The 23,982-nt window shown below is 35.0% G+C and overlaps 1 protein-coding gene across 3 annotated transcripts in view; it reads right to left on the bottom strand.

Annotated features, from left to right (window-relative positions):
• Positions 1–23,982, bottom strand: part of Eys (EGF-like photoreceptor maintenance factor) — a 1,135,848-nt gene that overhangs the window by 216,344 nt on the left and 895,522 nt on the right. For all 3 annotated transcript variants that reach the window (XM_078019814.1, XM_078019816.1, XM_078019815.1), the window contains exons 22-23: positions 15,462–15,570; positions 6,533–6,753 (exon numbers count right to left, since the gene is read on the bottom strand). In XM_078019814.1, coding sequence (XP_077875940.1) covers positions 6,533–6,753; positions 15,462–15,570 — 330 coding nt within the window. The remainder of the gene's footprint in view (positions 1–6,532; positions 6,754–15,461; positions 15,571–23,982) is intronic.

Genomic DNA, 23,982 nt, shown 5'->3' with positions numbered 1-23,982 from the left:
TCAGGAAAGTCAGCATTGAGCATTTGTTGCAGAGAGAGCAAAACCCATCACTAAGAAACCATAAGGTCGACCCCTTAATAAGAAAATCTTTGAATCTTTTCCTGTCAAATTCCTCCTACCCCAGCATAGGCACAAATCCGAAGAAGCAGAAGATGGATAGAAAAGAATTGGGAAGAATACATCACAATCCTCTCTTCCTCTACATTCTTGGACTTGAGGTCTTGCCTAACCTGGTTGGAGGCTATTTACCACAAAACTGAATGTGAAATAGAAGTTGTAAACTGTCCTGACATTTCAATATGTGAGCATTAATAAAAGGTATTGGAACAAACATGGTGTTCCATTGGTGAAAAGTAAAGAGATATTCTACAGATACATTTGACATCAGTGACAGCAGAAAAGAAAGCCTTTTTATACTCACATTCCATAAAGATTAGCCTGATTTTAGTGAATAGATTAGATTACATAAATAAATGCCTTAATTGCTCAATTTATTAGCACAAGATAAGAGATGGGGAAAATTATGAAATTATATATGCTTCTTACTATTCACCTAACACAAAATTTGACATTTTCCCTTTCCACCCTGTTTTTCTAGCAACACGGACTACCTACAATTGAGATGTTTGATGGTTAATTGGTACAAACTTTCACATCTCAGAGTAATCTAACCAAATATAAATTAATCTTCTATCATGAGGCCACTTAAGTTTTATGTATGCACAATTTCAAGAATGCAGAAAATACAGCAGAAAATGAAGAGACTAAGAGAAGGGCAAGTATCTGAAGATATTGTTAGTTTAAATACATGGCAAGAAATTGATCTGAAGTAGGCTATTTTCCCCTTTGGTATTTAGAAGAACAGTCTAGACTGCTGAGCTAGATTAGGGGTAAACTGGCCTGGATAAAGAATAATAACTAAAAGATCTCAGCAGGCGATGCCCAGCTCCATGACACTGAAATGACAATGAAGGCAAGCAAAAAGTTTGTGGGGAGTTACAACTCATTACAGAACAAATGGACAGGCTGAGACATAATGCCCTAATTCTTTATACTGTGTAATAATGTTACTATTGCAATTTCAAATTCAATCTATGACTCCTACATCATTTTGAAGTGCTAAGTGACTTGGAAACTAAATACCTCAGGAATCATGAAAAACTGACTTATTTTTATCAGACAATGTCAAAAAAACACATCTATAGAATGAGAAAGAAAAGAATGAAAGAAACTAACTTTGACTTCTATTCACATGGGACATGAGAATAATGATAGTTCCCTAATAGTAAGAAATACATATTTTGGGAGAAGATTTCTTAATAAGGAAATACTATTAGTTTGAGATGGATTTCCTTGGTCAATTAATTGAAAGAGACTAATCAATCCACCCGCTTCCCTAATGCAGTCGTTTGAAAACTATGGCCCTCAGGTCAAATCCTGTCTTTCATCTACTTTTTTGAATAAAATTTTATTGGAACTCAGTCATATTTATTCGTTTATATTTTTTTACTGGCTGCTTTCCCGTTACAATGGGAGACTTGAGTAGCTGCCATGCAAAGTCTAAAATGTGTGCTATTGGTTCTTTATGGAAAAAGTTTGCTGACCACTGCCATAGCACAGGGAGGATAGCCCTGGTTAGTGATTAATAAAAACTATGAGATGGGTTGGAGCACAGAAAACTTATCCATTCACACATGGGAATTATTGACTTTCATTTCATGACAAAGCGCATTGACATACACTTAGCTCCTGCTGAAATTAAGAGTAAGTCTAAAATTAGTGTCTTAATAATTATTTACCCTAATGTCAGTGAAATAAGTTTTTAGGGCAGTGGTTGCATAGGGTATATTCCCAAACCTGGTGCTCCTCTTTAATTATTGTTTAACCTATTTTAAAACACCTGGTGCAGAAAGGGAAAAGTGATTTAAATATTATCTGTTTAATTTGCTAACCTTCCTATGCCCTTTTGGAAACAGCTTGTTCAAAGTCCATGGAGATTTGGATACTCAGAATAACCCTCTGTATCACTTTTCTAAACTGAATTTCACTACATGCAATTTGGACTTCTCCGAAATGAGCAACCACAGGGGTTTGAAAATTCTAACACAGATTTATAATGAAATGAAAAAAAGATTGGACACTGTCCAGAAACATGTGATGGTACTCAAAGCAGAATGACATTTGCTCAGCAAAGCTCCTGAAGCGTTACATCCCTTAGTTCTTTTCAACGTGAAATTTGTTTTCTTGTAAGCAGATTACCTTCATAGACAATGCAGGGACAGCATTTTGTATCATTGAATTATATCAGCCAAGCTTCTAAATTTTATGATGATTTTGTTTATAAATCCACTGCAACTGTATTTTATTTTGGGAACCCTAATATGTAACACTATGGCACTGAGTTCTGTTCACTCAGAACCCTACCTCTGTTTAGAGAACACTTCTTTAAGGGCTATCTGTTGTTCTTTTACGATTATTCTTGCTGAGGAAAATAGGTGTACACATCCAGAAAAATATTAGAATGTTTAAGTGTGTGTGTGTGTGTGTGTGTGTGTGTGTGTGTGTGTCGCGCACACACACACACACACAGATCAAAACATGCCTTCCTCTCTAATATTCTTAAATGCCTCATTATTAGGCATTCCCCAAATTCGGGATGAGATTTACTGGATTAGAAAAATTAAACTGTGGTGATAAATTGTTACTTGCATTTTCATGCAAAAACTTTATAGTGTGTACTCTGGTATTAAAACATTATTGTCTCTGTATTTTGAGAAAGGAAGCAGACATATAAAAGGGCTTTCTTATTTTGTTTATAATAATGACTTTTATTCTGAACAGTTTATTACTTTGAAAATACAACAAAACTTGCTGGCCTAAAAATAATTCCATCAAGTTACCTTTCCATTCCCTTCGAATCAGATGGTAGAATATTAATAAATCTTCCTGAAGTTGATCTACTGTTTAAGCAAACAGGAGAAAAGAAGGACATTTAGAACTCGGCCTGGCTAGACTCAGCCAGATGAGATCAAGCCAGATGGCATGGATTAAGAAAAAGGACAGAATCCAAAGTGGGAATGTAGAAGAGACTCTGGGATATCCGGGAAAGATTCATTTTGTAATGTGGCAAGACAGAGAGTGCTAGAGTTTGCATCTGGAAATGTTCTTCAAGAGTCCATGTTTTAAAAGCTTAGTTCCTAGCTTGGCATTATTGGGAGGGTATGAAGTTTAAGTGATGGAGTCTAGTGGGAAGTTATAGGTCAGTACAGATGTTCCCTTGAAGGGGATTGTGGGACCATGGTCTTGTCTTTCTCTTTCTGATTCCTGGATGCCATGAGGTGACTAGCTTGCTTCACTATGTGCTCCCTGTCATGATGTATAGCTTCACCACAGAGCCAAGAGACCGTGGACCAGAGCCTCCAAGCTGTGAGCCAAATGAACCTTTTGTCCTCATAAGTTGATTACCTTAAGAATTTGTTAGAGTAATGAAAAGCTGACTAACTCAGAGAGGAAGGAAAACTTTCACTTTAACTAGCAACCTGGATGGGAAATGAGTTACCAAAAGCATTAGGATAGTTAAGATTCATTTTGTAAAATCAGAATGGAGTTTGCTTTGTATTTCAGAGTTTCTCTGTTGAAAACTTTATACTACTCCATATATTCGAAGTGTGGAAATGCATCTGTTGAGAGGAAGGTGTTCGTCATGGTGATAGTTCTTTGCATCTTACTGTAATGGACTGAAGCTATTTATGGCCTCATTGGGAGTTTATGTTATCTTCTGTAGACATTCTGGTTCTACTTTTGGTTTGCTACAGACTTCTAGAATCCTCTGTTTATGGTGGATATTGACGTTTTGGACATAACAAGTAAGAGTGAAAGCATTCTTATTCTGATGATCTTATCTATGGTCCATAGTTATCTGTGTTTTTCATATACAAAATTTTTTGACCTGCCCTCAGTACTCTTATAAGCCTTCCTTTTTTTTTTTTTTTTTTTTTTTTTACAAGTTGGTGTTATGGCACTGACAAACTTCAGTGTATTATGGTGATATACAGGGGGATACTGGAAGGAAAGTCATCATTGCCATGAACCAACATGGTCTGTGTGCAGTGATGCAAGGATTAGTTTGTGGAGTTGAACACTGACAATCAAGACAGAAATCATTTTGCTCATAGGATGTTAAAAAGTGTTTTACTCATTGGTACATAGCTGACACATCTCCATTTGTCTAGCCTTTCACATATATGATGAGAAATTTCTTAAAAAGTGTGTATCAAAATCAGCTGATATTCAAGAGGATTTCTCTGAGGTAGTGGTTGAAAGGTTGAAAAAGTCAGAAATAAGTATGGATGGCCAGAATATATAATGTGTACAACAGCAGACTGACAGGTACATTTATATGGGAAAATTCACTGAGATCTAAAGAGCTGATAGAGCTTCCACGTTAGACTGAAAATTCCCTGTGTGCAGGATTGCTGTTTTGAATATATATACATATATATATGTATATATATATATTTTCCCCTACACACTCCTTAGCTCATACGTAAATCTTAGGCAATGTTTGTTGAAATAAAGTCTAAAAGAACCTAGGATTTTTTTTTTTATCTTAAGATGATTATCTTTTCCAAATACCTGTTAAATAACTAAGATTAAAAGTAATATGATGTTCTTTAATTAAAACAAACAGTGTTTATTTTATTTAGTATATAACTGGCTTCAATATCTCAGAGAGTTAATGTTTTAAAATAAAACTAACCCTTACTTGTCTGAGTTGGAGATATTGATATTTTTGCATAAAATTGGAATATATTGGTTTTCTATTGTTGCATAGCAATATGACCACAAGCTTAGCTTTAAACAAAGTATACTTCTTAACTCAGCCTCATAATAATAATTTCACAAAGTGCAGTCCAGGTGTTGGTCAGGCTGGGGCCTCACTTCAAGGCTTGATGGAGAAAGGATCTATTTCCAAGCTCATGAGGTTCTTCATAAAATTAATTTTCTTTTTTGTTGGCTTCAATATCTGCTAGCTGTCAGTTGGAGGCAGTCCTTAGCTCCTCACTGGTTGGAGGCTGCTCTAAATACCTTTGTCATGTGGGCCTCCCCAAAGCTGCTGAATGCTTCATCAAAGCCAGCAAGGGAGATGCAGCTCACAATTCTAAGTAACCTAATTATGGAAATGACATCCTATCACCCTGCTCTATTGGTTGTTCTGTTGGTTAAAATCAACTCATAGGGTTCCACCACAATACAATTGCTATTAATGGTTTGGTTATGCAGAAGACCATTTATTGAGTAAAGCTTTGATTTGGGTTTCCTTCAGGAAAGCTATCATGGTCAGTTCTTTAACACTTTATCTGTGGTATTTTATTATATTAAATAGGCTCACACTGTTGTTTTTATGGTACAAATGTATAAATTAAGTCACACACTTAGATATAGTGAGTCAGAAGGCAAATTTCTAGACACTATAAGAGATGATCACTTTCCTTTCCACTGAACCATGCTTAATTTTTTCCCTTGAAATTGATTACTGTCAGTCTGTGATTCTCGGGTACATATGTCACCTTGACATTATCAGGCCCGTGCAGTCTTCTGTTCTCTGTCTTTACCATTTTGTTCTTCCTCTCTCTCTCTCTTTTCATTTTTTATTCTAGTGATTACTTTCAGAGCTCATCTATGCCTATCATTTCTTGTCCTGCCTTTTTGATAGACTTTTTCTCTTTTTCCACACTATGTACAAAGATGTTTACTTTTATGAAGTCATTATTAACTACTTGATAGCTTGCCCCTTGGAAACACTGAGGTGAATTAATTAAGATATTTCCCGTGAGATTTGGTCAATTTTCCTTTGACTTGAACTATTATAATCGCTACATGTTTCAGCTTCTATTCTGCCCTTATTTGTAGCCCTGAAATAAAGATTTCTCAGAGGATTGGGGAAATTTAGCAATATGTTCTACACTGTCCAAATGAGACTCCCTCAGGGTTGATTCACTGAAGACATGTTAGTGAAGCAGAAAGTAATTTTAATTAAGATCTTCTTAAGCTTATATAGCATGATAAATCTTTGCTTTGAGGAGGAAAATGGACATAGCATTGTAAATAAAAATAAAAATAGATATGGTGAGTTTTTCATCTCTAATAGTAGAGATCTAGGGATTTTTTTGAATTAAAAACAAAGGAAAAATTTCATTAATGTATCAAATAATCACCGATGGATAACAATCTCTTATTCATATTTTCAAAGAATGGGAACACCTACATCAAAACTTGGATACATTTTGATAGTTTCAAATTAGGTGCATTTACCTTATTATTTTCAGAGTTTGGAAATCTCTTGTCACTGGACCCACAGTGTGCAAATAAATGTGTACCACATGTGTGCATTATATACGGATACATTATAAGAATTTGGGGTTCCAAATCTTTCTTTTCCATCACCCCATTGACAATGCTTCTGACTTTTGCTGTTTTAAGAATCTGGAGTCACACAATAGAAGTTGGGGATGAAGATGCTGGCACTGACCTGATGCAAGTGCCATTGTTATGGCATAGATGATGAGCACACCAGGGCACATGGCAGTTCTTGATGTTCCTCCCACGAAGTGCTTCATCAATAATGAAGAATTCTTTGTTGTTTACTTGAAGTTGTCTAATGCAGCCCTGGAACCCCTGAATATGGCCCATATGCTTATGGATCTTTATATTTTCAGGGACATGACCAAGGAACATTGATTCAAAATATACCTGTAAGAGAAGTAACAAAAAATCTTATCATAAGATGCTGTCACATTATGTGGGAAAGATCTAGAATGGTCAGTTCTATAACTGCATGTTTTAAAGTGTTTTTCTTTGTAAAATCCATTGCAATTGTTGGATTATTTTGTCACTTGTACTAGGTGGTAAATAAATTACTTAGAAAAGAGCTTAGAAAAGAGCTCTTGGTTTACAGTTTTTTTTCATTTCATAATATCTAATAAAATTAATGCAAAAAATAGAGGCTAAACAAAACTTGCTGATTGCTTTGAAATGTATTTTTTAATTCAAGTGTTTGCACTTTAATGGGAATATTACCAAATGACAACTGATAAAGAAAATACAGCCATGTTAATTAATTATTGTCAGGGGTTGAATTGTATTCCATCCATATTCATATACTGAAGGTTCTAATCCATGGTGCTTATGTGACCTTATTTGTAAATAGAATCATTGCAAATCTAATTAGTTAAGATGACATCAATATTAGAGTAAGGTAGACTTTAGTTTAATATGATTGATGTCCTTATAAAAAGGGGCAAGTTTGACACAGACAGACCTGCACACAGGGAGAACACCATGTGAACATGAAGGTGGAGAGCTGGATGACACATCTACTAACCAGGAATGTCAAAGATTGCCAACAAACCAGGAGAAGCTTGATGAGAGACGTGGAACAGATTCTTTCTCAAAGTCACTGAAAGGAAACAACCCTGACATCATCTCAATTTTGGACTCTCAGCTTCAAGAATTGTAAGAACTACAAGACATTTCTATTATTTAAGCCATCCAGTTTGTGTCATTTTTATTTTGGAGACCCCAGCAAACTAATGACATTATATATCAAGTATCCTAAAATATGAGCAAAATGTATGGCATTTGCACATGGTACTTGATAATTAGACATGTTATTTTTTTCCTCCAAAAATATGAAATAAATATGCATCAGAAGTTGAACTTTTCTTGCCTTATATTCAGTCCTTTCATTCACTCTTTATTCTAACAATCAGGGCAAGAACAGGCTCTTGTTTCGAGGAGACAAAAAAGAAACCACTCCATTTCAAAGGGACACAACTCATAGACAATTAATACAATAAAGGGGTTCTGTAAAACTGGGTCCTTAATCTACCTTCATTTGGACAACACATCAGAGCTACATCTTACATTGGATTCAGTTCTGAAGTCTGCATGTAAGATGAATATTCTGTGGAATCGAAATCGCCCTTGGAGATATCTTAAGCATCACTTCAGAGACTAATACGCTTTCTCTGAAAAAAAACACATAGCTACATTTTTCCTGCAGCTTTGGAATAGATTGCTGTTTTGTCAGTGTGGTTTCAGATGAAGCTAACATTAAGTGGCCATGTTGTATAAAAATTCTAGGACTCCCTCTGTGTGGTGAATTGCACCATGATGGTACTGATACTGAGAGCACAGAAAATTCTTCTCACATCCGTGCTCATTACAGAGCTTAAATCATTGACCAGATGGTACAATCACTTACATGATTTAAACTTCTACTTGATCTCTCCTTTCCCACCGTCACAAACATATATAACTGAATTCTCATAATTTAGATGTACATAAAATGAAACTCCCCTCAACAGGAATTTATGGGCTTCAATAGAAGTTTTAATGAACTGGATATGAGTCCCTGCTCTTCAGAGTAGATGCAGCTGCAAGTATAGTCTCCGACACCCCTGTCCCCTAAACACACTCTAACACCTCAAACAGATATCTTTAAGTACTGAAAAAAATATAAGTTGGTATTAAAGATACCAATAAAATGTAGAACCATCATTACAAGAATTCAAAAACTAGAATCAAACAACTAAAATAGGAATCTAGGGGGAGGAGACCATGAAAGATGCCTAGAACATCATTGGACATTGATACTAATTTATACTGGTATGATGTAGCTTTGCTTTTAGAGAACAGAAGAATGTTAAATTCTAGGAACATCAAAGCATCTCCATGACCCTTGCCTAGCAGGTAAAAGTCACTCTTGGAACTCTCTTTTTCAACCCTAAAAAAAAAAAAAAAGACAATATTTCTTGAGGAAATTTCTTAATTTCTTTCCCCTGAGTATTTCCTATTTTATTCCCAGAAGGTGTCAATCTTTGGGTGTAGAGGGCAGGAGGGCTTGCCAAAAGTTCCAAGGTGTATTGATAGAGCCCTTACATAGCATTCATTTTTTTTCTCATGTGCTAAGTCAGTTCATATTAAGTACTCAACAAGCTATTAGCAGACCTGCTTATCAGCGAAGCCACCCACTGTTAATATAGTTTGGGGTCTATCGTGAAAAAAAAAAAACAAACTTTTTTTTTTCTTTGCATCAAGTCATAATTTCTTCTCATCAAGGTTCTTTGACATCTTTCTGTATTGATCACATACCTGGAAAAGAAAACTCTCACTGCTTTGACAAGTGTGCTCTTTTAACACAAAACTTATAGAGGATGGGAACTCTCTTCTGCCACAAGTAGGCAGATCCGAGGGAAAATCTATAGAACTGCCTATGATTTATTATACCATTAAAAACATTCAAACAATGAAAGTAGGTGGTTTTTGTATTTCTTTTGATCTGAGGCCCAAGCTTAGTTAGAGTCCTAAATGTCTAAAAAAAAATCAGCTGTTGTTGACTGCACATAGATAACTATTAAAATGGTTGACTTCTTCTATCCCCAGACTCTCAATTATCTGAGAGCTGCCTTTTGCGTGTATAATCATTCCCAAGGAGACAGGTCTTTAAAATAAGTCTTTTCTAATAATTTCTTGTGAATCAGACTATGGAGAATAGAGTCTGACATCAGGATATGATCTTACAAGATAAAAGCACAGAGAACAGACATGGACAATCAAGGAGGAATCATCAAGATAATAAAAATGATAAATGGTGACGGAGAGAAAAGCTCCCTACATCTTCAAGAGTGAACTCTCCTTTCCTCTCAGAATCTCTATAAAAAGAACATAGTTGCTATTTTATAATAACTGCAAATAAAACAAGAATATATGCAAATTTCTATAAGTTTGGAGGGGGGAGTGTTTGCTGGATAACTTGTCCTATTTCTTTTTTTTACTTTCTTTTAGTTTTGACATTGTAGTATTACATATATTATCTTGATTCGATGTTTTGTTTTGCATCATTGATTCTCTTTTCCAAGTTAAATGACCTTTTTTTTGTTGTTATTAATGAAATATGGACAGGAAACTGCAAATGCACTTTTGGTTAAGATTAATTATCAGAGTATACTTGTATTTGTTTAAGAATATGATAACTTATATTGGAAATTAATTGAATTTTATTTAAGAATCACTATCAAGTTTTAAGTATTAGCTGAATTATATGCAAACAATTCAAAACAAGAAGCATGGAGTTTTGGAAAAAAGGTGGATAAGATGATGGGTAAAGTATTTCAGTAAAAGGATTTACTTAAATAACTTTTCACATTTGGAGACAATGAGTGAAAAGGGATCAAAAAGCAGAAGCAGAATTTATCTAAATCCTCGTCCCTTTGCAGTTAAAAAAAAAAAAACCCTTTCTCTTGCTTGGCCTTATGTTATGACAATCTGTTGAGAACACAGTCTCTTCTATATTCATTTAAAACCATTTTGGGGGATGGCTTCCACCTTGGTCATGTTCTCTGAAGTCTGTAGCCTTTAAATTAGAAGGTTTCATATTTGTTACAAATGACTTGTTTCATGAAACTCAGTCCTGCTTTTCCTTCATCTCCTATTTATCTTTTAAGCCACTTTTCCGAGTTTTGATGCGTAAGGTCCTTATTATTTTGCGAGATTCAGCATATGTGAAGTTCTCTCTGCATACCATACAAAAGAAATGTCATGTAACTTTTCTTGTTTATCCTCCATATTCAATGGACATGGCATAGAAAACAAGGCAGTGCTTATTTGGAAGTTATTGAATCATGTATGCGATTGATATGAAGTAGCCTGTATAAAGTGATTATAGTTCAAAATTTGGTCAATAATAGTGGTCTTCTGAGGTTCCAAATCTCATAGTTAAATATCTGATTTCTAGGCTTTCCAGAGAATGTTCCCCAAATTATCACTTCTTACCTTATCCAAGAAATAACTGAACTTTAGTGAAATAATCAATGAATTGAGTTGCTACCCTGTGAACAAATTGATCTAGGGAAGTGTAAATGTAAAAGAAGGAAGTAGAATTATATGTCTTAAGATCTTAATGTGAACTGGAGAAATAAGTCATAAAGAAATTATTTACCGGTCAGCAAGAGGGCAGAATAGGAGTCCCAGACTCTCCTTCACCCAAGGACACAGATTAAAAAAAGCATGGATCAGTTCCCTTTGTCAGAAACCTAGAAAATAGTTAAGGGGCTTCTGCATGCCAGGCAAGCATGAAATCAGCTGCACTGAATCCGGAAGGAAAATTCATTCCTTCAGCATAGCATGGTCCAGTTAGGAGAAAACTCTCAGCTCTAGTTTCTCACTAGGGAGGAAAAGAGAAGATTGAAACATGACCTGCATATAGAATCTTTGGTGAGCTCCCCAAGGGATCAAAATCTATTTTGTCTGAATCGAAGCATTGACAGGAAATGGTGCCATACTGGGGATCATCAAGAACAAAGGTGACAGTTTGGACTAGTACACAGTCATTCACCACAGTCCCAATCTGGATGAATCAGTATGGGTGAGTGGGGAAAAAAAAAATCTCAATTCTCAGCTTCTTCCTGGGGAGGGAAAGAATGGGATCCAGTGTTTTATATTTTTGGGAGACTGCTCATGGTACTAATTTCTGTCCTATATGTCTCAGAGAATCAGTGGGACCCAGTACACTATAGATACCTAGGAGATGTTGATAACAAAAGAGCACTGGAAAAATTGACTGCTTTAGAACACCCAGGGTACAGCATAGAGAGGGCAATGTAGATTGGCAGCCTGTCTCTCAGGGGAATGGGAGAGAAAAGAAGAGTGGAGCATGCATCCAATGTTCTGGCTTAGCAGAGGGATGCCTGAGGGGCTGATTTCTGTGTTGCCCAACTTGGAGAGCTGATGGAACCTATCATACTTTAGAAACCTGAAGGTTACTGAGAAGGAGTTGGCTAACTTGTGTTCTAGAGAACCTGCAGCACCACAGTCAGACACTCAAGGGAGAAAGAGGTTATGAGCTCTTGAAAAAAGAAACTGGTAAATCACTCCAATTGGGAGTTTGCATGTACAAGATCAGAGAAGACACAGCTACAGAAAAAGTCTGAGAGACTCTCAGTCTCTATCCTTGCTGTCTTGTAAACATCTTTCCCTGTATCAAGTCAGTCCAAAAAGACTGGGAGAGGTAGCTATTTCTTTTCTTTTTTTCCAAATGTGTGAATCCTATGGAAGCTACAAAGTACAGGAATAAACAGAAAACTGTATCTCCACCAAAGGAACAAAGTAAATCTCTAGAAACCAATCCTAAATAAACAGAGGTATTTAAACTACCTGACAAAGAATTCAAACTAACAGTCTTAAAAGTGTTCAATGAGTTCAGGAAAATGGTGCACAAATGAGATTATCATCAGAGAAAAAGAACATACAAAAATGAACTAATCAGAAGCTTAAAAAATACCTAAAATTTTAAAAATTCACTGAAGTTCAAGAGCATATTTAATCAAACAGAAGACAGAGAATCAGTTAACCAGAAGCCAGATCATTTGAAATTATCCAGTTAGAGAAATAAGAAGAAAATTTAAAAAGACTGAAGAAAGTCTAAGGAACTTAAAGACAGCATTAGGTGAGTCAATATATACCTTATGGAAGAAGAAACAGAAGAAGGAGAAGGAGGGAGGAGGGGGAGGGGGAAGTGGAGAAAGGGGAGAGAGGGAGGGATGAGGGGGGAGGGGGAAAAGAGGAGCTGGGGAGAAGAAGCAGGGAAAGGTTATTTGAAAAAATAATACCTGAAAACTGAAAATTTGGAAAGGAAATGGGCACTTAGATTCAAGAAGCCCAAAGGACTCCCAGTGGAATAGTCCTAAAGAAGTCCACTCTGAGTCACGTTGTGAGGAGACTGTTGAAAGTCAATGAGAATTTTGGAAGATTTAAGAGAAAAGTGACTTGTCACAAAAATTGAAACTCCCATGAGACTCACAGCATATTTCTCCACACAAACTTCTCAAAACCTTTCACGTTAGAAGGATGATATACTCAAAGTGCTGAAAAAATCTGCCAACCAAGAATGCTGTATCTGGGTAAAATTGTCCTTCAAAGATGAAAAGGACAGAAAGTCTTTTCCAGATAAACAAAAACTGAGGGAGTTCATCACTAGACCTGCTTTACTACATATGCTAAAGGGTGTCCTTCAAGTTGAAATAAAAGGACTCTAGAAAGCATCATTGAAATATATGAAATTATAAAATAGATATGTAGAGAAATACAGAATACTATAAGGAGTCAAAGGCACCTTTTTTTTTTTTTGATAGTCTGTGTCAAAGTCAATGACTCTTAGAATTAAATGGCTTTGCCTCACAATTTTCTCAGTGCTTATGTCTTTATTCTATACACCTCCACATTCTACAGTGAATAGGTACAATTCACAACTGGAAGCCATCTCTAGGTGTCTTTTCTCGGACAAGTTCCTGTCAAGACTTGGAAAGAAGAGGGCATTTATCAAAGAGGCTGGTTCCAAGAGGGTGCTGAGGATGAAACTGATGCTCCTTGGCTTAGAAGGGACTATGTCTAAATAAGCCCATTGTCAGGTGGAAAAATTGTCAGTAAAAATGCACTTAGTACGTCTAACCTACTGCACATCACAGCTTAGCCACACAGTACACCCGAGAGTACTAGTACAATGAATACGTGGCTGACTTGGAGCTACAAGTGTGGCTTCTACTGAATGCTTGTTCCTTGGCATAATTGTAAAGTAAAAAAAAAAAAAATGTAAGTAGAACCATTGTTAAGTTAGGGAATGTCTGTCTGTACCAGAACCCTGGGACTGGGGTCTGGTCCAGAGAATCCCATCACGCTCAACCTCCACAGAATGACTGAACTGAACTTTGTGGTTAATAAAAGTTAGGAGGTAGCATTCAGAGACTTATCCACTCAGACTCTGGAGCACTTGAGTTGGACTGAACACTAGAAGACCAAGAGCTGTAAAAGCTGTGGTGCCTCCTATAGTAATAGTAGTGAAGAGCAAGTGAGACTTTAGAAAGCCTGCATGCATTCTTTATTTACCTCCTCAAATTATCCAAATTATTTTCTATTTTAATCTGTTTTCATGTGTGTGCCTCGTCTCTGTTTGTGTCTGTACATTATCTGGGACATTCTGATCAGTATTTTATTTAGTCAGCCTCAAGGACAAGTGACTGATGTCAAACAGACTATAAGTCATATTTGAAGTATTCAACAATAAATATATGTTGAGCATTTTAATTCTATTTATTAGTTATGTGATTCATCAATGTCTATGTTAGCACAGCACATGTTATTTATAAGAAAATATGGAGCTTTTAATATCAAAATGATAACTATATAGAGTTAACATAGATGCAATTATAATAAATATTTTATGTTGATTTTTTTTCAAAAAACTCTGAGTGTTTCATATATCTTGGACCACTAGAATATTCCATGTCTTGAGTACAAATATTTAGCTCTCTTGGCATGACTTTTTAAGACATGAAATAACTTTGTTGCTACCTAAACAACTCACTTGAACAGTTTTAACTTTGCTGCAGTAGCAAGTCAAGAGTAGTAGAGTGTAATACAAGAACAAAAAAGGGTAAGGAATCAAAATGACTGGAGTCAAGTCTCTGTCATTATTACTCTAAAATTTTGTACAAGCCTATATTCAGTTTCCTCAGCCATAGAAAAGAGATAATCACTTTTACTTTGCAGTGTTATTGTAAATATCAAATGAGATAATGCATAGTTTGGCCATAGTTTGGAAAATATAATGTGCTTAGACAAATGTTAGATGTTTGTGTGTGCTTCCTTTGGATGACTATATACACACAACAAGAAACTATACAAAAGAAATGGAAATGAAATGAAATTTCCAATTTGCTAGGGCAGTGCATATTGCAAATTTTAATGTGCACCAAAATTAGCACTTTAGAGCTCTAATTATACAGATTAACTCTCTACATTGACAAATGAACCAAGAATTCTTTATCTTAACTCTGTTGCCAGAAAGTCATACTAAGAAGCGTATAACCAACCACATCATTAAAATGAAAAGAATTCAGCAGATTGCTTGGTCTCTGGAGAGACAGACATCCTCTGTTCTTCCAATTTAGCTTGATTTGATGTTTCTAAGAAAAAATTCCCAGCTAGTGCAAATCTAGAAGGCTGAGAGTGGGCTTGTAAATAAGACTGCAAGAGTACTATCACATACCATGAAAACAATAATACAAGTTTTGTATTATAAGTTTTGTAAGTTGTTGTATCTTGTTACTTTCTCATTCTTTAAATTGTCTTTTTTTAAAATCAAGCACAATATATTAAATTCAAAGTGTGACAGAAAAATCAGTTTATTTTCAAGTTTAACAAAACATTTTAGTAATAGGCAAAGTCAAATATTTAATTATAACCTAAAGAATGAGATAAAATTTCTGGTGCTTTGCTGAGAGTTTTTACAAATAATCTGTTCCACTGAGAAATATGGTTAATGCTTAATAACATAAAGTGAATAGTTATTTGAAATGCTAAGGGCACAATTAGCATTTGAAACTAGATATTTGCAGACCTACCTGAGAGGTATCCGGAACCTCTGTGTCTTTTTTCCATAATGGAGGTTTTCCATATACAGCCATTTCAATCATACAGGCAAACCCAGGACTGTCACCCGGCATCGTGAGGCTAGAAGTAAAACAGAAGAGGCCATTATTGTATGCGTTATCGGCAAGAACAGAGTGACTTCACACATGGATGGTAAGTACTACTTCAATGAGAGAGGTACTTTATGGATCACAATAATCCTGAAATATGGCTTCAACCAACTGTGAACATTTTCGGATAGATAAAAGATATATTTCTTTTTCTAACACTGCATTTCATTTTCCTTCTCTCCTCCTGACTTTAAATCAGGTCTTGAAATGCATTCAGAAAGTTAAATCCCCTACAAAACAAAAAGAGCTTTATGTGTATAAGTAGGTATTGATAAATTTTAAGTGCTAACTGTGGTTGACATATGGTCTTACTCACATAGGAGATTGTTGGACAAGTAACATCAATGTTAAATGATGCTAAACTCCCTAGGTAGAAAATTCTCCTCCTTGGCCTACAGGGGAAATAGAAATGGAATAAGAAATGAAAGGCTGCATACCCCTGAGCAGTGAGATTACACTGTGATACAGTTATCAGAACTCAGAAAGCATGCTGCTAATGTACCAGCTGGTACTGTTTCAGAGATAAAGAAAAGTGTAAGGTTAAGGGAATTTGAAGAATGAATAGCAGAAATGGTCAACACACAATTGAAAATTTATCAGGAGTTTCTAAATTGATGCAATCAGATGAATAGGCACATATAACAAAGTACTTGGCGTTCTTTTAAAACACTTCATTTAGAATTTTAAAAGACAAATCCAATGATATTACCTAGACACTTGCTGTATGTAGCAGTATTAACTAGCACTGTTATGAAGTTTATTCTGTAGAGAAAATAGAAATATATTTACTGATATTATTGATAGCTATTTCTGCATACTGAGAATGTGAATGATATTAATCCTAATTTTGGTATATATTTGTATTTTTTAATTTTGGACAGTGATCATAGATTAAATTTTACTTTGAATTTTGAACAATCTTTCCAGTTTGCCTTGATCCATAGGGATTTTTTTTAGGATGATGAACTTTCAGTGCAAAAACTAGGAACATTCCTAGTAAACCCGAGTCATTGTTCATTCTACTTTTAAAATACACAAAGTCAATTTTATTAAATAATTATTGGTTAACTTATTTCATTATTATTATTTAAATAACTATAGGCTTAGATGAATGGAGAAAGACAAGCCAGAGCCCTTTCCTTCCCTATCTTCCTACAAAATGCCTAGCTCTTGGGTGGCTCCTTCTGTCCTCTTACCTAAAAATACAAATCTTATAGCGTTCCTTCAATAAATCATTCCACTACATTTTTGGCTTCCACTCAAGTTTACCAAAGTCATTTCTAATTCTGATCAGATCACTTCAGAATATTCTTAAATTCTAAGAGTTTCTAGTTTGTGTGAACTGTACTGTAGGGATCTATGAAGCCACTTGCCATCATCGTTGATTATGGTCAGGCTGACATGCATGGATGCTTCCTACTGGAGATGGAAGGAATTAGATTTGGGGAATGCACGTCTTTACTAACAATATGATTTCTCTTGCTTTCATTTAGAGTTTGTTGGAATCTGAACCTGAGCTGCAGTTCTGCAAAGGAAATCACTTTATCTCCTTTCTGTTATTCCTCCTTTTCTCCCTCTGACCCTTCAACAAATAGCTGATTCTATTGTCTGCTTAGTTTATATACTATTTTGGAAATTGCTACTTTAAATCCACAAGAGTTTTCCCCATGGGGAGATTCTTATCACATTCATTTTAATAATAGGTTGTATTTGTTTATAGACTAAATTGTGTTGTAAGAAACAAAGAAATGCTCTATAAACAAATTAGATATTTTGCCATATAAATCATTTGATGAAAAATCTAAGTGCATATCCCTTATGCCTTTCAAGTATTGCTGAGGTCTGCACAGTCTAATGATTTAAAGACTCAAGGATCATATTTTGAGATAATCCATTGACTGCCTGAGTGATCTTAGGCAAACCACTTAACCTTTCTTCCCTGAAGTGTGATTATCCACAGAAGGGAGATAATCATTCTTAGCTCATAAATGGTTAGTGAGAATCACATTATTTAATGTACATAAATCATTCAGTGCTAATATTAAAATCTGAGTTAAAGCAATTATTTGCTGACTAGACAGGGATCTCTAAAGAGATTTTTATGAAAATAAATTACACAGTCAAGTTGAAGTGTTCATCTACTTCTACTAATATTGCTTGTAATGGAGTTCAAAATCAAATACTCAATTTGAATTATTTTAAAAAGTAAAACTTGATGAATGGAACATTTTTTTCCTGGTGTTCTTAATAGTTTTGTTCTTTAGATCTATAATGATCTATAATGATGTTAACCAATATGGCTGAAACATTTGATTTGGAGAGGACATTTTATTTGTAAACTTTTAGAAGGACCTGAACAATCTGTAAATTCTGTGTATTGAAAACCAAGGAAAGGGTTGTAAAAATGTAAATAAATGAAAAGTGGATGTGATAGGTTAATGAGTTAAGTCAAATACTTTATGTAATTTAATGTTATTCAGTTCCTATGCTAGAGTTATAATAATTTACATGGAAGGATATATGTGTGAAATAGAAAAATGAAGACAATTTGAGTCATATGACATAACTTTTATAAAAATATGCAATGAGATGATACCAGAATTGCTTTCACTAATATTTTCAATGGCTATCACTATATGCTGAGACTAAGGATGATGCTTAATTTGTGTTTTTTAATTTGTATTTTATGAATGTTGGACATAGAACATATGTTTTCTATTTTCACCCCGTAAGAAGAACATACACTTTTCCAATTGATTTTGAAGTTTATTTATTTATGGTATCTTTCATTTTTAAAATTGGTGCATTGTTATTTTATAAAATAACAGGATTCATTGTGACATATTCATACATACTCATCCATCAATTGGCTTGATTGATTCCCCTGTGCTCCCCCTTTCCCTCCCCTTCTTCCTCTGTCTCTCTTCTATTTTCATGGAAATTGATTTTTTTAAAGGTCTAACGAATTTGGCAACATTTTTCTGTTGTTTCTTGGGTTCTATGCCTTCCCTCCAGGTTCACCTGTCTACCTACCTTCTTCCTAAGTATCTTTAATACCTCTTGTATCTGTGGATAGTAAACCCATCGTCATATCACACTTCATTTCACCCCTGAATAATGGCTTAACTGCTGAGAATTTTAAATTGATTTTTCTTTTAGAACTTTAAATATAGTATCTGATTATATTCTGCTTTCAATTGCTGATGTGAAGCCATTCTCAGTTCAATGTAAAAGCTCTTCTTTTGTTACTTTAACTTTTCTCTCTGGCAGCTTTAAGATCCTGTATGTACTTGGGATAATGAGTGTGGGTGTGGGTTAATCATTGTAAATTCTTCTCTATACTCACATGCACTTTTGATCTTAGAAATTATATATTCTTTCCATTTGTAAAAAATTCTTAACTGAACTTCACATATTGCTTTTTGATATTCCCTGACTTTTCCATTTCATTTTTTGAAGCCATATATGTATCTTCTAAATTTCTTAATCTTGTTTTTGTTCTTTAAAATAAATCACAATTTCTCTGTCCAGTATTATTCTCGGGTATCATTTGTTTCTTTGTCTCCTGACTATAGAGTTTATTCTATTGACTGAGTTTTAAATTTTTCTGATTATTTTTTATTTTCAAGATTTTGAATTTTTTCCATAATTTTTGTATTTACTCTCTGCCTATTTGATTTTATAATTTCTTTTTTTAGCTGAAAGTTATTTCTTCATTTGTGCATTCTGGTATCCTACAAATATTTATTTTACAGTTTTTAGTAGACTCATAAGAATTATTTAGAGTGATTCATATTGCATGAGTTTTTTTGCTTTGTTCCATTCTCTATATCATGTGTTCTGATACTGAGATGCTCAGGCTCATTTTGAATGGGAATGTTTTTGGTTTTTTTCTCTTTTCCTTATTTCCACTCTTGTTCTCTTGTGCTCTTCTGCTATGCCCAACCCTGCCTGCATCATGAGAGTCCTGTCAGATCCTCTCACATCTAGACCAGAATCTTGGATAATGGATACTGGTAATTCTGTCCTATAATGATATTGAAGGTGTCTACAGGTCCATGCACACAGCTGACAGAGGATTCTTGGTGAAGTTCAGGACCTACTACTTGTCTGCAGTCTGTGGTCTTTCTGGGCTGGAAGCTAAGTCAGAATCTCAGATTGCAGTCTTTCTCTGTATGTTTATCCCCCTGCTTTTCCTTCCTTCCTTCCTTCCTTCCTTCCTTCCTTCCTTCCTTCCTTCCTTCCTTCCTTCCTTCCTTCCTTCCTTCCTTCTTCCTTTTCTACCTATCATCTCTGTATCTATATAAAATATTTCACAATCATTCTTGAGCAAGTAGTTTCTTTTCCCCGATGCACACTGAGCTTCCCTTTCTAGGATTATATCTTGGCAAGCCAGCAGTTTTAGCTCATTTACTACTTTTCATTTTCCTCTTTTTCTTGTCTAGGGGAGATGTTTATCCTGTTTTGAACTTGGCTTTATGTTTTTAGTTGTCTATTGAAATTTTCTCTATCACAGCTATGTGTTAGACATTGAGGAGGAGTGTCAAAGTGTGAAGTTACGAAGTCATCTTGACTAGACATCCCACTCATTTTGATATTAAGAAAAAAACTTGTACACCTATATTAAATTGCTGTGATATACCCCCTAAAGATATACAAATGATATGTATGAATAAAGATTTTTTAATCTGGTAGAAAATGTGTTTTGTGAAAAATCTGAATGCCATGCTTGAATATTATGTTGTTTTAAATATTATGCTATTATAAAATTTAATATCATTACATTTTTAAATCTGAAAAAGACAACAGAATTTTGTACCATAATATTGTTCAATAAAGGGAACAATTTTTTGATTATTAAAAAAAACCCCTAAGCTCTTGCCTTTGAAGGGCCATGTAAACAGAAAGTTATCTTTGATCTATGAGGAGAAGAATGATGAAAAATTAAACAAGCCATTTGGAAGTACCTTTCTGATTTTATAGGCTTAAATTTGAAAGGCCTAATTTCTTTGGCTTTTCCATCTCAGGTTTGTTGTGTGCTAAAGGCGTTTGGGTGCATCTGTCTTACATATTTTTCCAGTGGTATATTTCAAAAACCCACAAGTACAGTCGTTTGTTTCCTTCCAGAGAAGAACAGAAAATATGGATTTTTTTTTCTTTCCAAGTCATCTATGTTAGGTTTGTCAAGTCTGGGAGTTATACGACTCACTAGCATTAAACCATAATGAAATTAAACACTTTAAAGGACTATTGCATTGTTATGCTAAAAGCACAGAAAACATAGTTCATGTATAATTGCAGCATGAAGTCATGGTATAACAGTAACAGAATTGAACAGCACCAATTGCTTCTAGGGAATATTGCAAAATTGATGATAATACTGAATGCTTTCACAGGTGCAAAGCATAAATGTTCTTTTTTCTTGTCACTAGGCTTGGCTATTACCCAGCTATGATCCTGGCTCGTTTATATTAGGTTTTAGCTGTTTTGAGCTTGAATTAAATTTGCTAGTAAGTTGTTTCATCTTTTTCCTTCCTTTGCTTTTCCTTCCCTCCCATTTCCCTTCTTCCCTCACCACTTCTCTCTCTTTTCCCCTCCCTTCCTCCCTCCTTCCCCCCATCTCTCTCTCTCTGTCTCTCTCTCTCTCTCTTTCCTGTTAGATTTTTTAAGTAAAGCAAAACATCAGATTTCCATGTAGCTAACTTGTAATATACATAGCAGTTAAATGAATCTCCAAGTTAATAACTATTGAAGTTCTAATGAAGAATAACTAGTCTTAACCTTTACCAAATGAATATATGTCAATTGCTCTGAAGATAATAGATAGCTAACTCATTAAGTGCCAGTTCAGAAATTTCATTTAAAAGAATCTTCCTAGGTTAGGCTTACAATTGTGGGAGGATGAATTTGTTTGTTAGCAGCTCTGATCTCCACGTTCAGCCAAATGTTCAGCTCTGCGTGAGAATAGCTGGGATGGAGGCTGATAGCCCAGAGACTCAATGTCAGCAGATGGCAGTAAAGATACATGACAGATATGAAGGCATTGAAAGGTATTTGGTCCGTAGGAAGACTAACTTGGGATCTAATTGATAGTGTGATTATTTTAGCTTTCTGTTTGTAACTAGAAAACATGTAAAAATATGCTTCAAAGATTATACATCAGACAATATGGATGAAACTGTCCAGAGACATACAGCTTTCTTTCCCAGTTAACATATCTAATGCCACTGTCATTGCTGTGTGAGCAAATTTAAGAAACTGTTGTTCAAGAATGTGATGATTTTCATACATACCTTTCAACACAACCATATTTCCTTAGGTTGTTAGGGCAACTCAGCACAACCTGAATGTTACAGCAGAGCAAAAACTTAATCAGGCACAAAAGCCATAGTGTCAGGCACTTTGTCAAACAAAAGCAACATAAACACACCAAAAGCATCTTGAAGCATTCCTTTTTGTTGAGAGCATCAAGGAACTGGGCAGCCTGGCTATACAAATAGCATGTACATAGAGCATTTCATGGTCTTTAATAAGTGGCTGTCATGAGGACTCTTTGTCCCTGAATGACAGTCATGCAAGGGTAATTGATTTTAGCTGGTTTTAACTAGTCTTCCCTCTAACAAAGGAGGGAGAAAAAACCCCTCAAATATACTTACTAATAAATTACAGAGAAAACCAAGTCATTTTCCTGTGAACAACTGATATGATAAAAGGCTCTGCGATGATTCCTGAGGACTGCTGAGCAGGAGCTTTGCTCACACCCTTGATTAACCAGAGCAGTCGTCAAGGGAACATCCAACCAGCCATCACGAGCATCTGAGATTTTCTAGGAACCGTGATTTTTCTTCTGATTACACATATCCAATTCATGTGCAGTGGGACCCACAGCTTATTTTGCAGATTTTCCTACCTCCTGGTAGCACCTCTACACATGTCAACAGCTCAAATTCTTTTGTTTTTCTTACCTTGTAAAAATATCTGCATAATAACCATTACAATCATACACATTTAAATTTTGCATGCAGAAAGGTTACTGTGTTTCTTAGTTTTTATTTATTCCCCTTTTTGTGTTAGCCTGACATCCAGCTTTAATCTGTCTGAACATGATGAGGAGGAGTTTCAGGGTCAGTGGTGTGCTGAAGCAGCCTGTTTTTGCACATCTCATCCCAACTCCATGGTTAGTGAATCCATGTTGTTATCTTGAAATTGACCAAGGTGAGAGTATTTAGGCCAGGGAAATTGGCTTATGGGTACAAATTAGTACCCTCTTCCCTTTTTCCTCTGATAATGGATTCTTAAAAAGTAGCTGAGTTTTTAAGAGTTTCTGAAGTTTCTTGCACATTTCTTAGTAGTCTTTAATCATTCTCTTAGAACAAGAACATTAAGAAAGCCTCCAAACTCAACTGTGCTATAAGCATTTCATTGGGAATTTCAATAGAAAATCATCTCCCTTAGTTTTAATCAGTTAGTTCACATCTCTATATTCAATTAATTCACTCTGATGATGAATGTGGATTCAAAGAATTTTACCTCTAATACATGGTCAGCTTACAAGTATCAGATAATATTTAACTTTACCATTCTCATCCCAAATTGATTTGCTCAGTGTTACTTATTTTTTAACAGTTTAGAGGTCTATTTGTATCCAATCCTTTAACTAATCAATCAAATCTCAGAAGCTAAAAATATTGACTGCTAATCCTTTCCTCTCTAACACTTAAACTCAGACACTTTAATATTTTGAGAAAGTAAAATTTTCCAAGTTGAAAGATCATATGGAAAAACTCAATTAGATAATAAACAGATTACCAAATTTGAGAACAAAGCAATTCTGGTGAAGTTGGCATGTGCAAATTCACTTCTGTATGGTGGTAAGTGAACCCAAAGATATGTTTTCTTCAGGAAAAGGCCATTGTGTTCCTTTCACTTTTTAAAAGATATGTTACATCAAGAGATTATTTTCTATAAAATTACTGAATGTTAACAGTAAGTGTGTATTTTCCTTGTTTTCTAAATACTACAGTTTCTGCATGATTAGTATTATTCAAAGCATGTAATTTTCCTGGTGGTGCATTTTAATTTAAATTTACTTAAGAAGCAAAAATATTTTAATGCTAAAGTATTCATCTTGTATCATGTTTAATCAAGTAAGGTCAGTAGCAATCATCCTAGCATTTCTTTAAAACTATGAAAGTAGATTAGTAAAGATGAAAAAGGTTTAAATTTCAGAAGCACTTTCTAGGCCAAAGTTGTAAATTTCTCATCGCTCTAGTGTAGAAAGACTGAGTGTGATTCAGTGGGCCATGCCTGAGATCGATAGCTCTTTGGTTTCACAATTCTTTGCCAGCTAGCTCGCCATCTATGTCCTTTGCCTCTCAGTTTA

This window comes from Ictidomys tridecemlineatus, chromosome 8, assembly GCF_052094955.1.
Source record: "Ictidomys tridecemlineatus isolate mIctTri1 chromosome 8, mIctTri1.hap1, whole genome shotgun sequence".
In the NCBI taxonomy this organism is placed as follows: domain Eukaryota; kingdom Metazoa; phylum Chordata; class Mammalia; order Rodentia; family Sciuridae; genus Ictidomys; species Ictidomys tridecemlineatus.
Note: the sequence above shows the minus strand (reverse complement) of the source record. Positions and strands in the feature narration are given on the sequence as shown.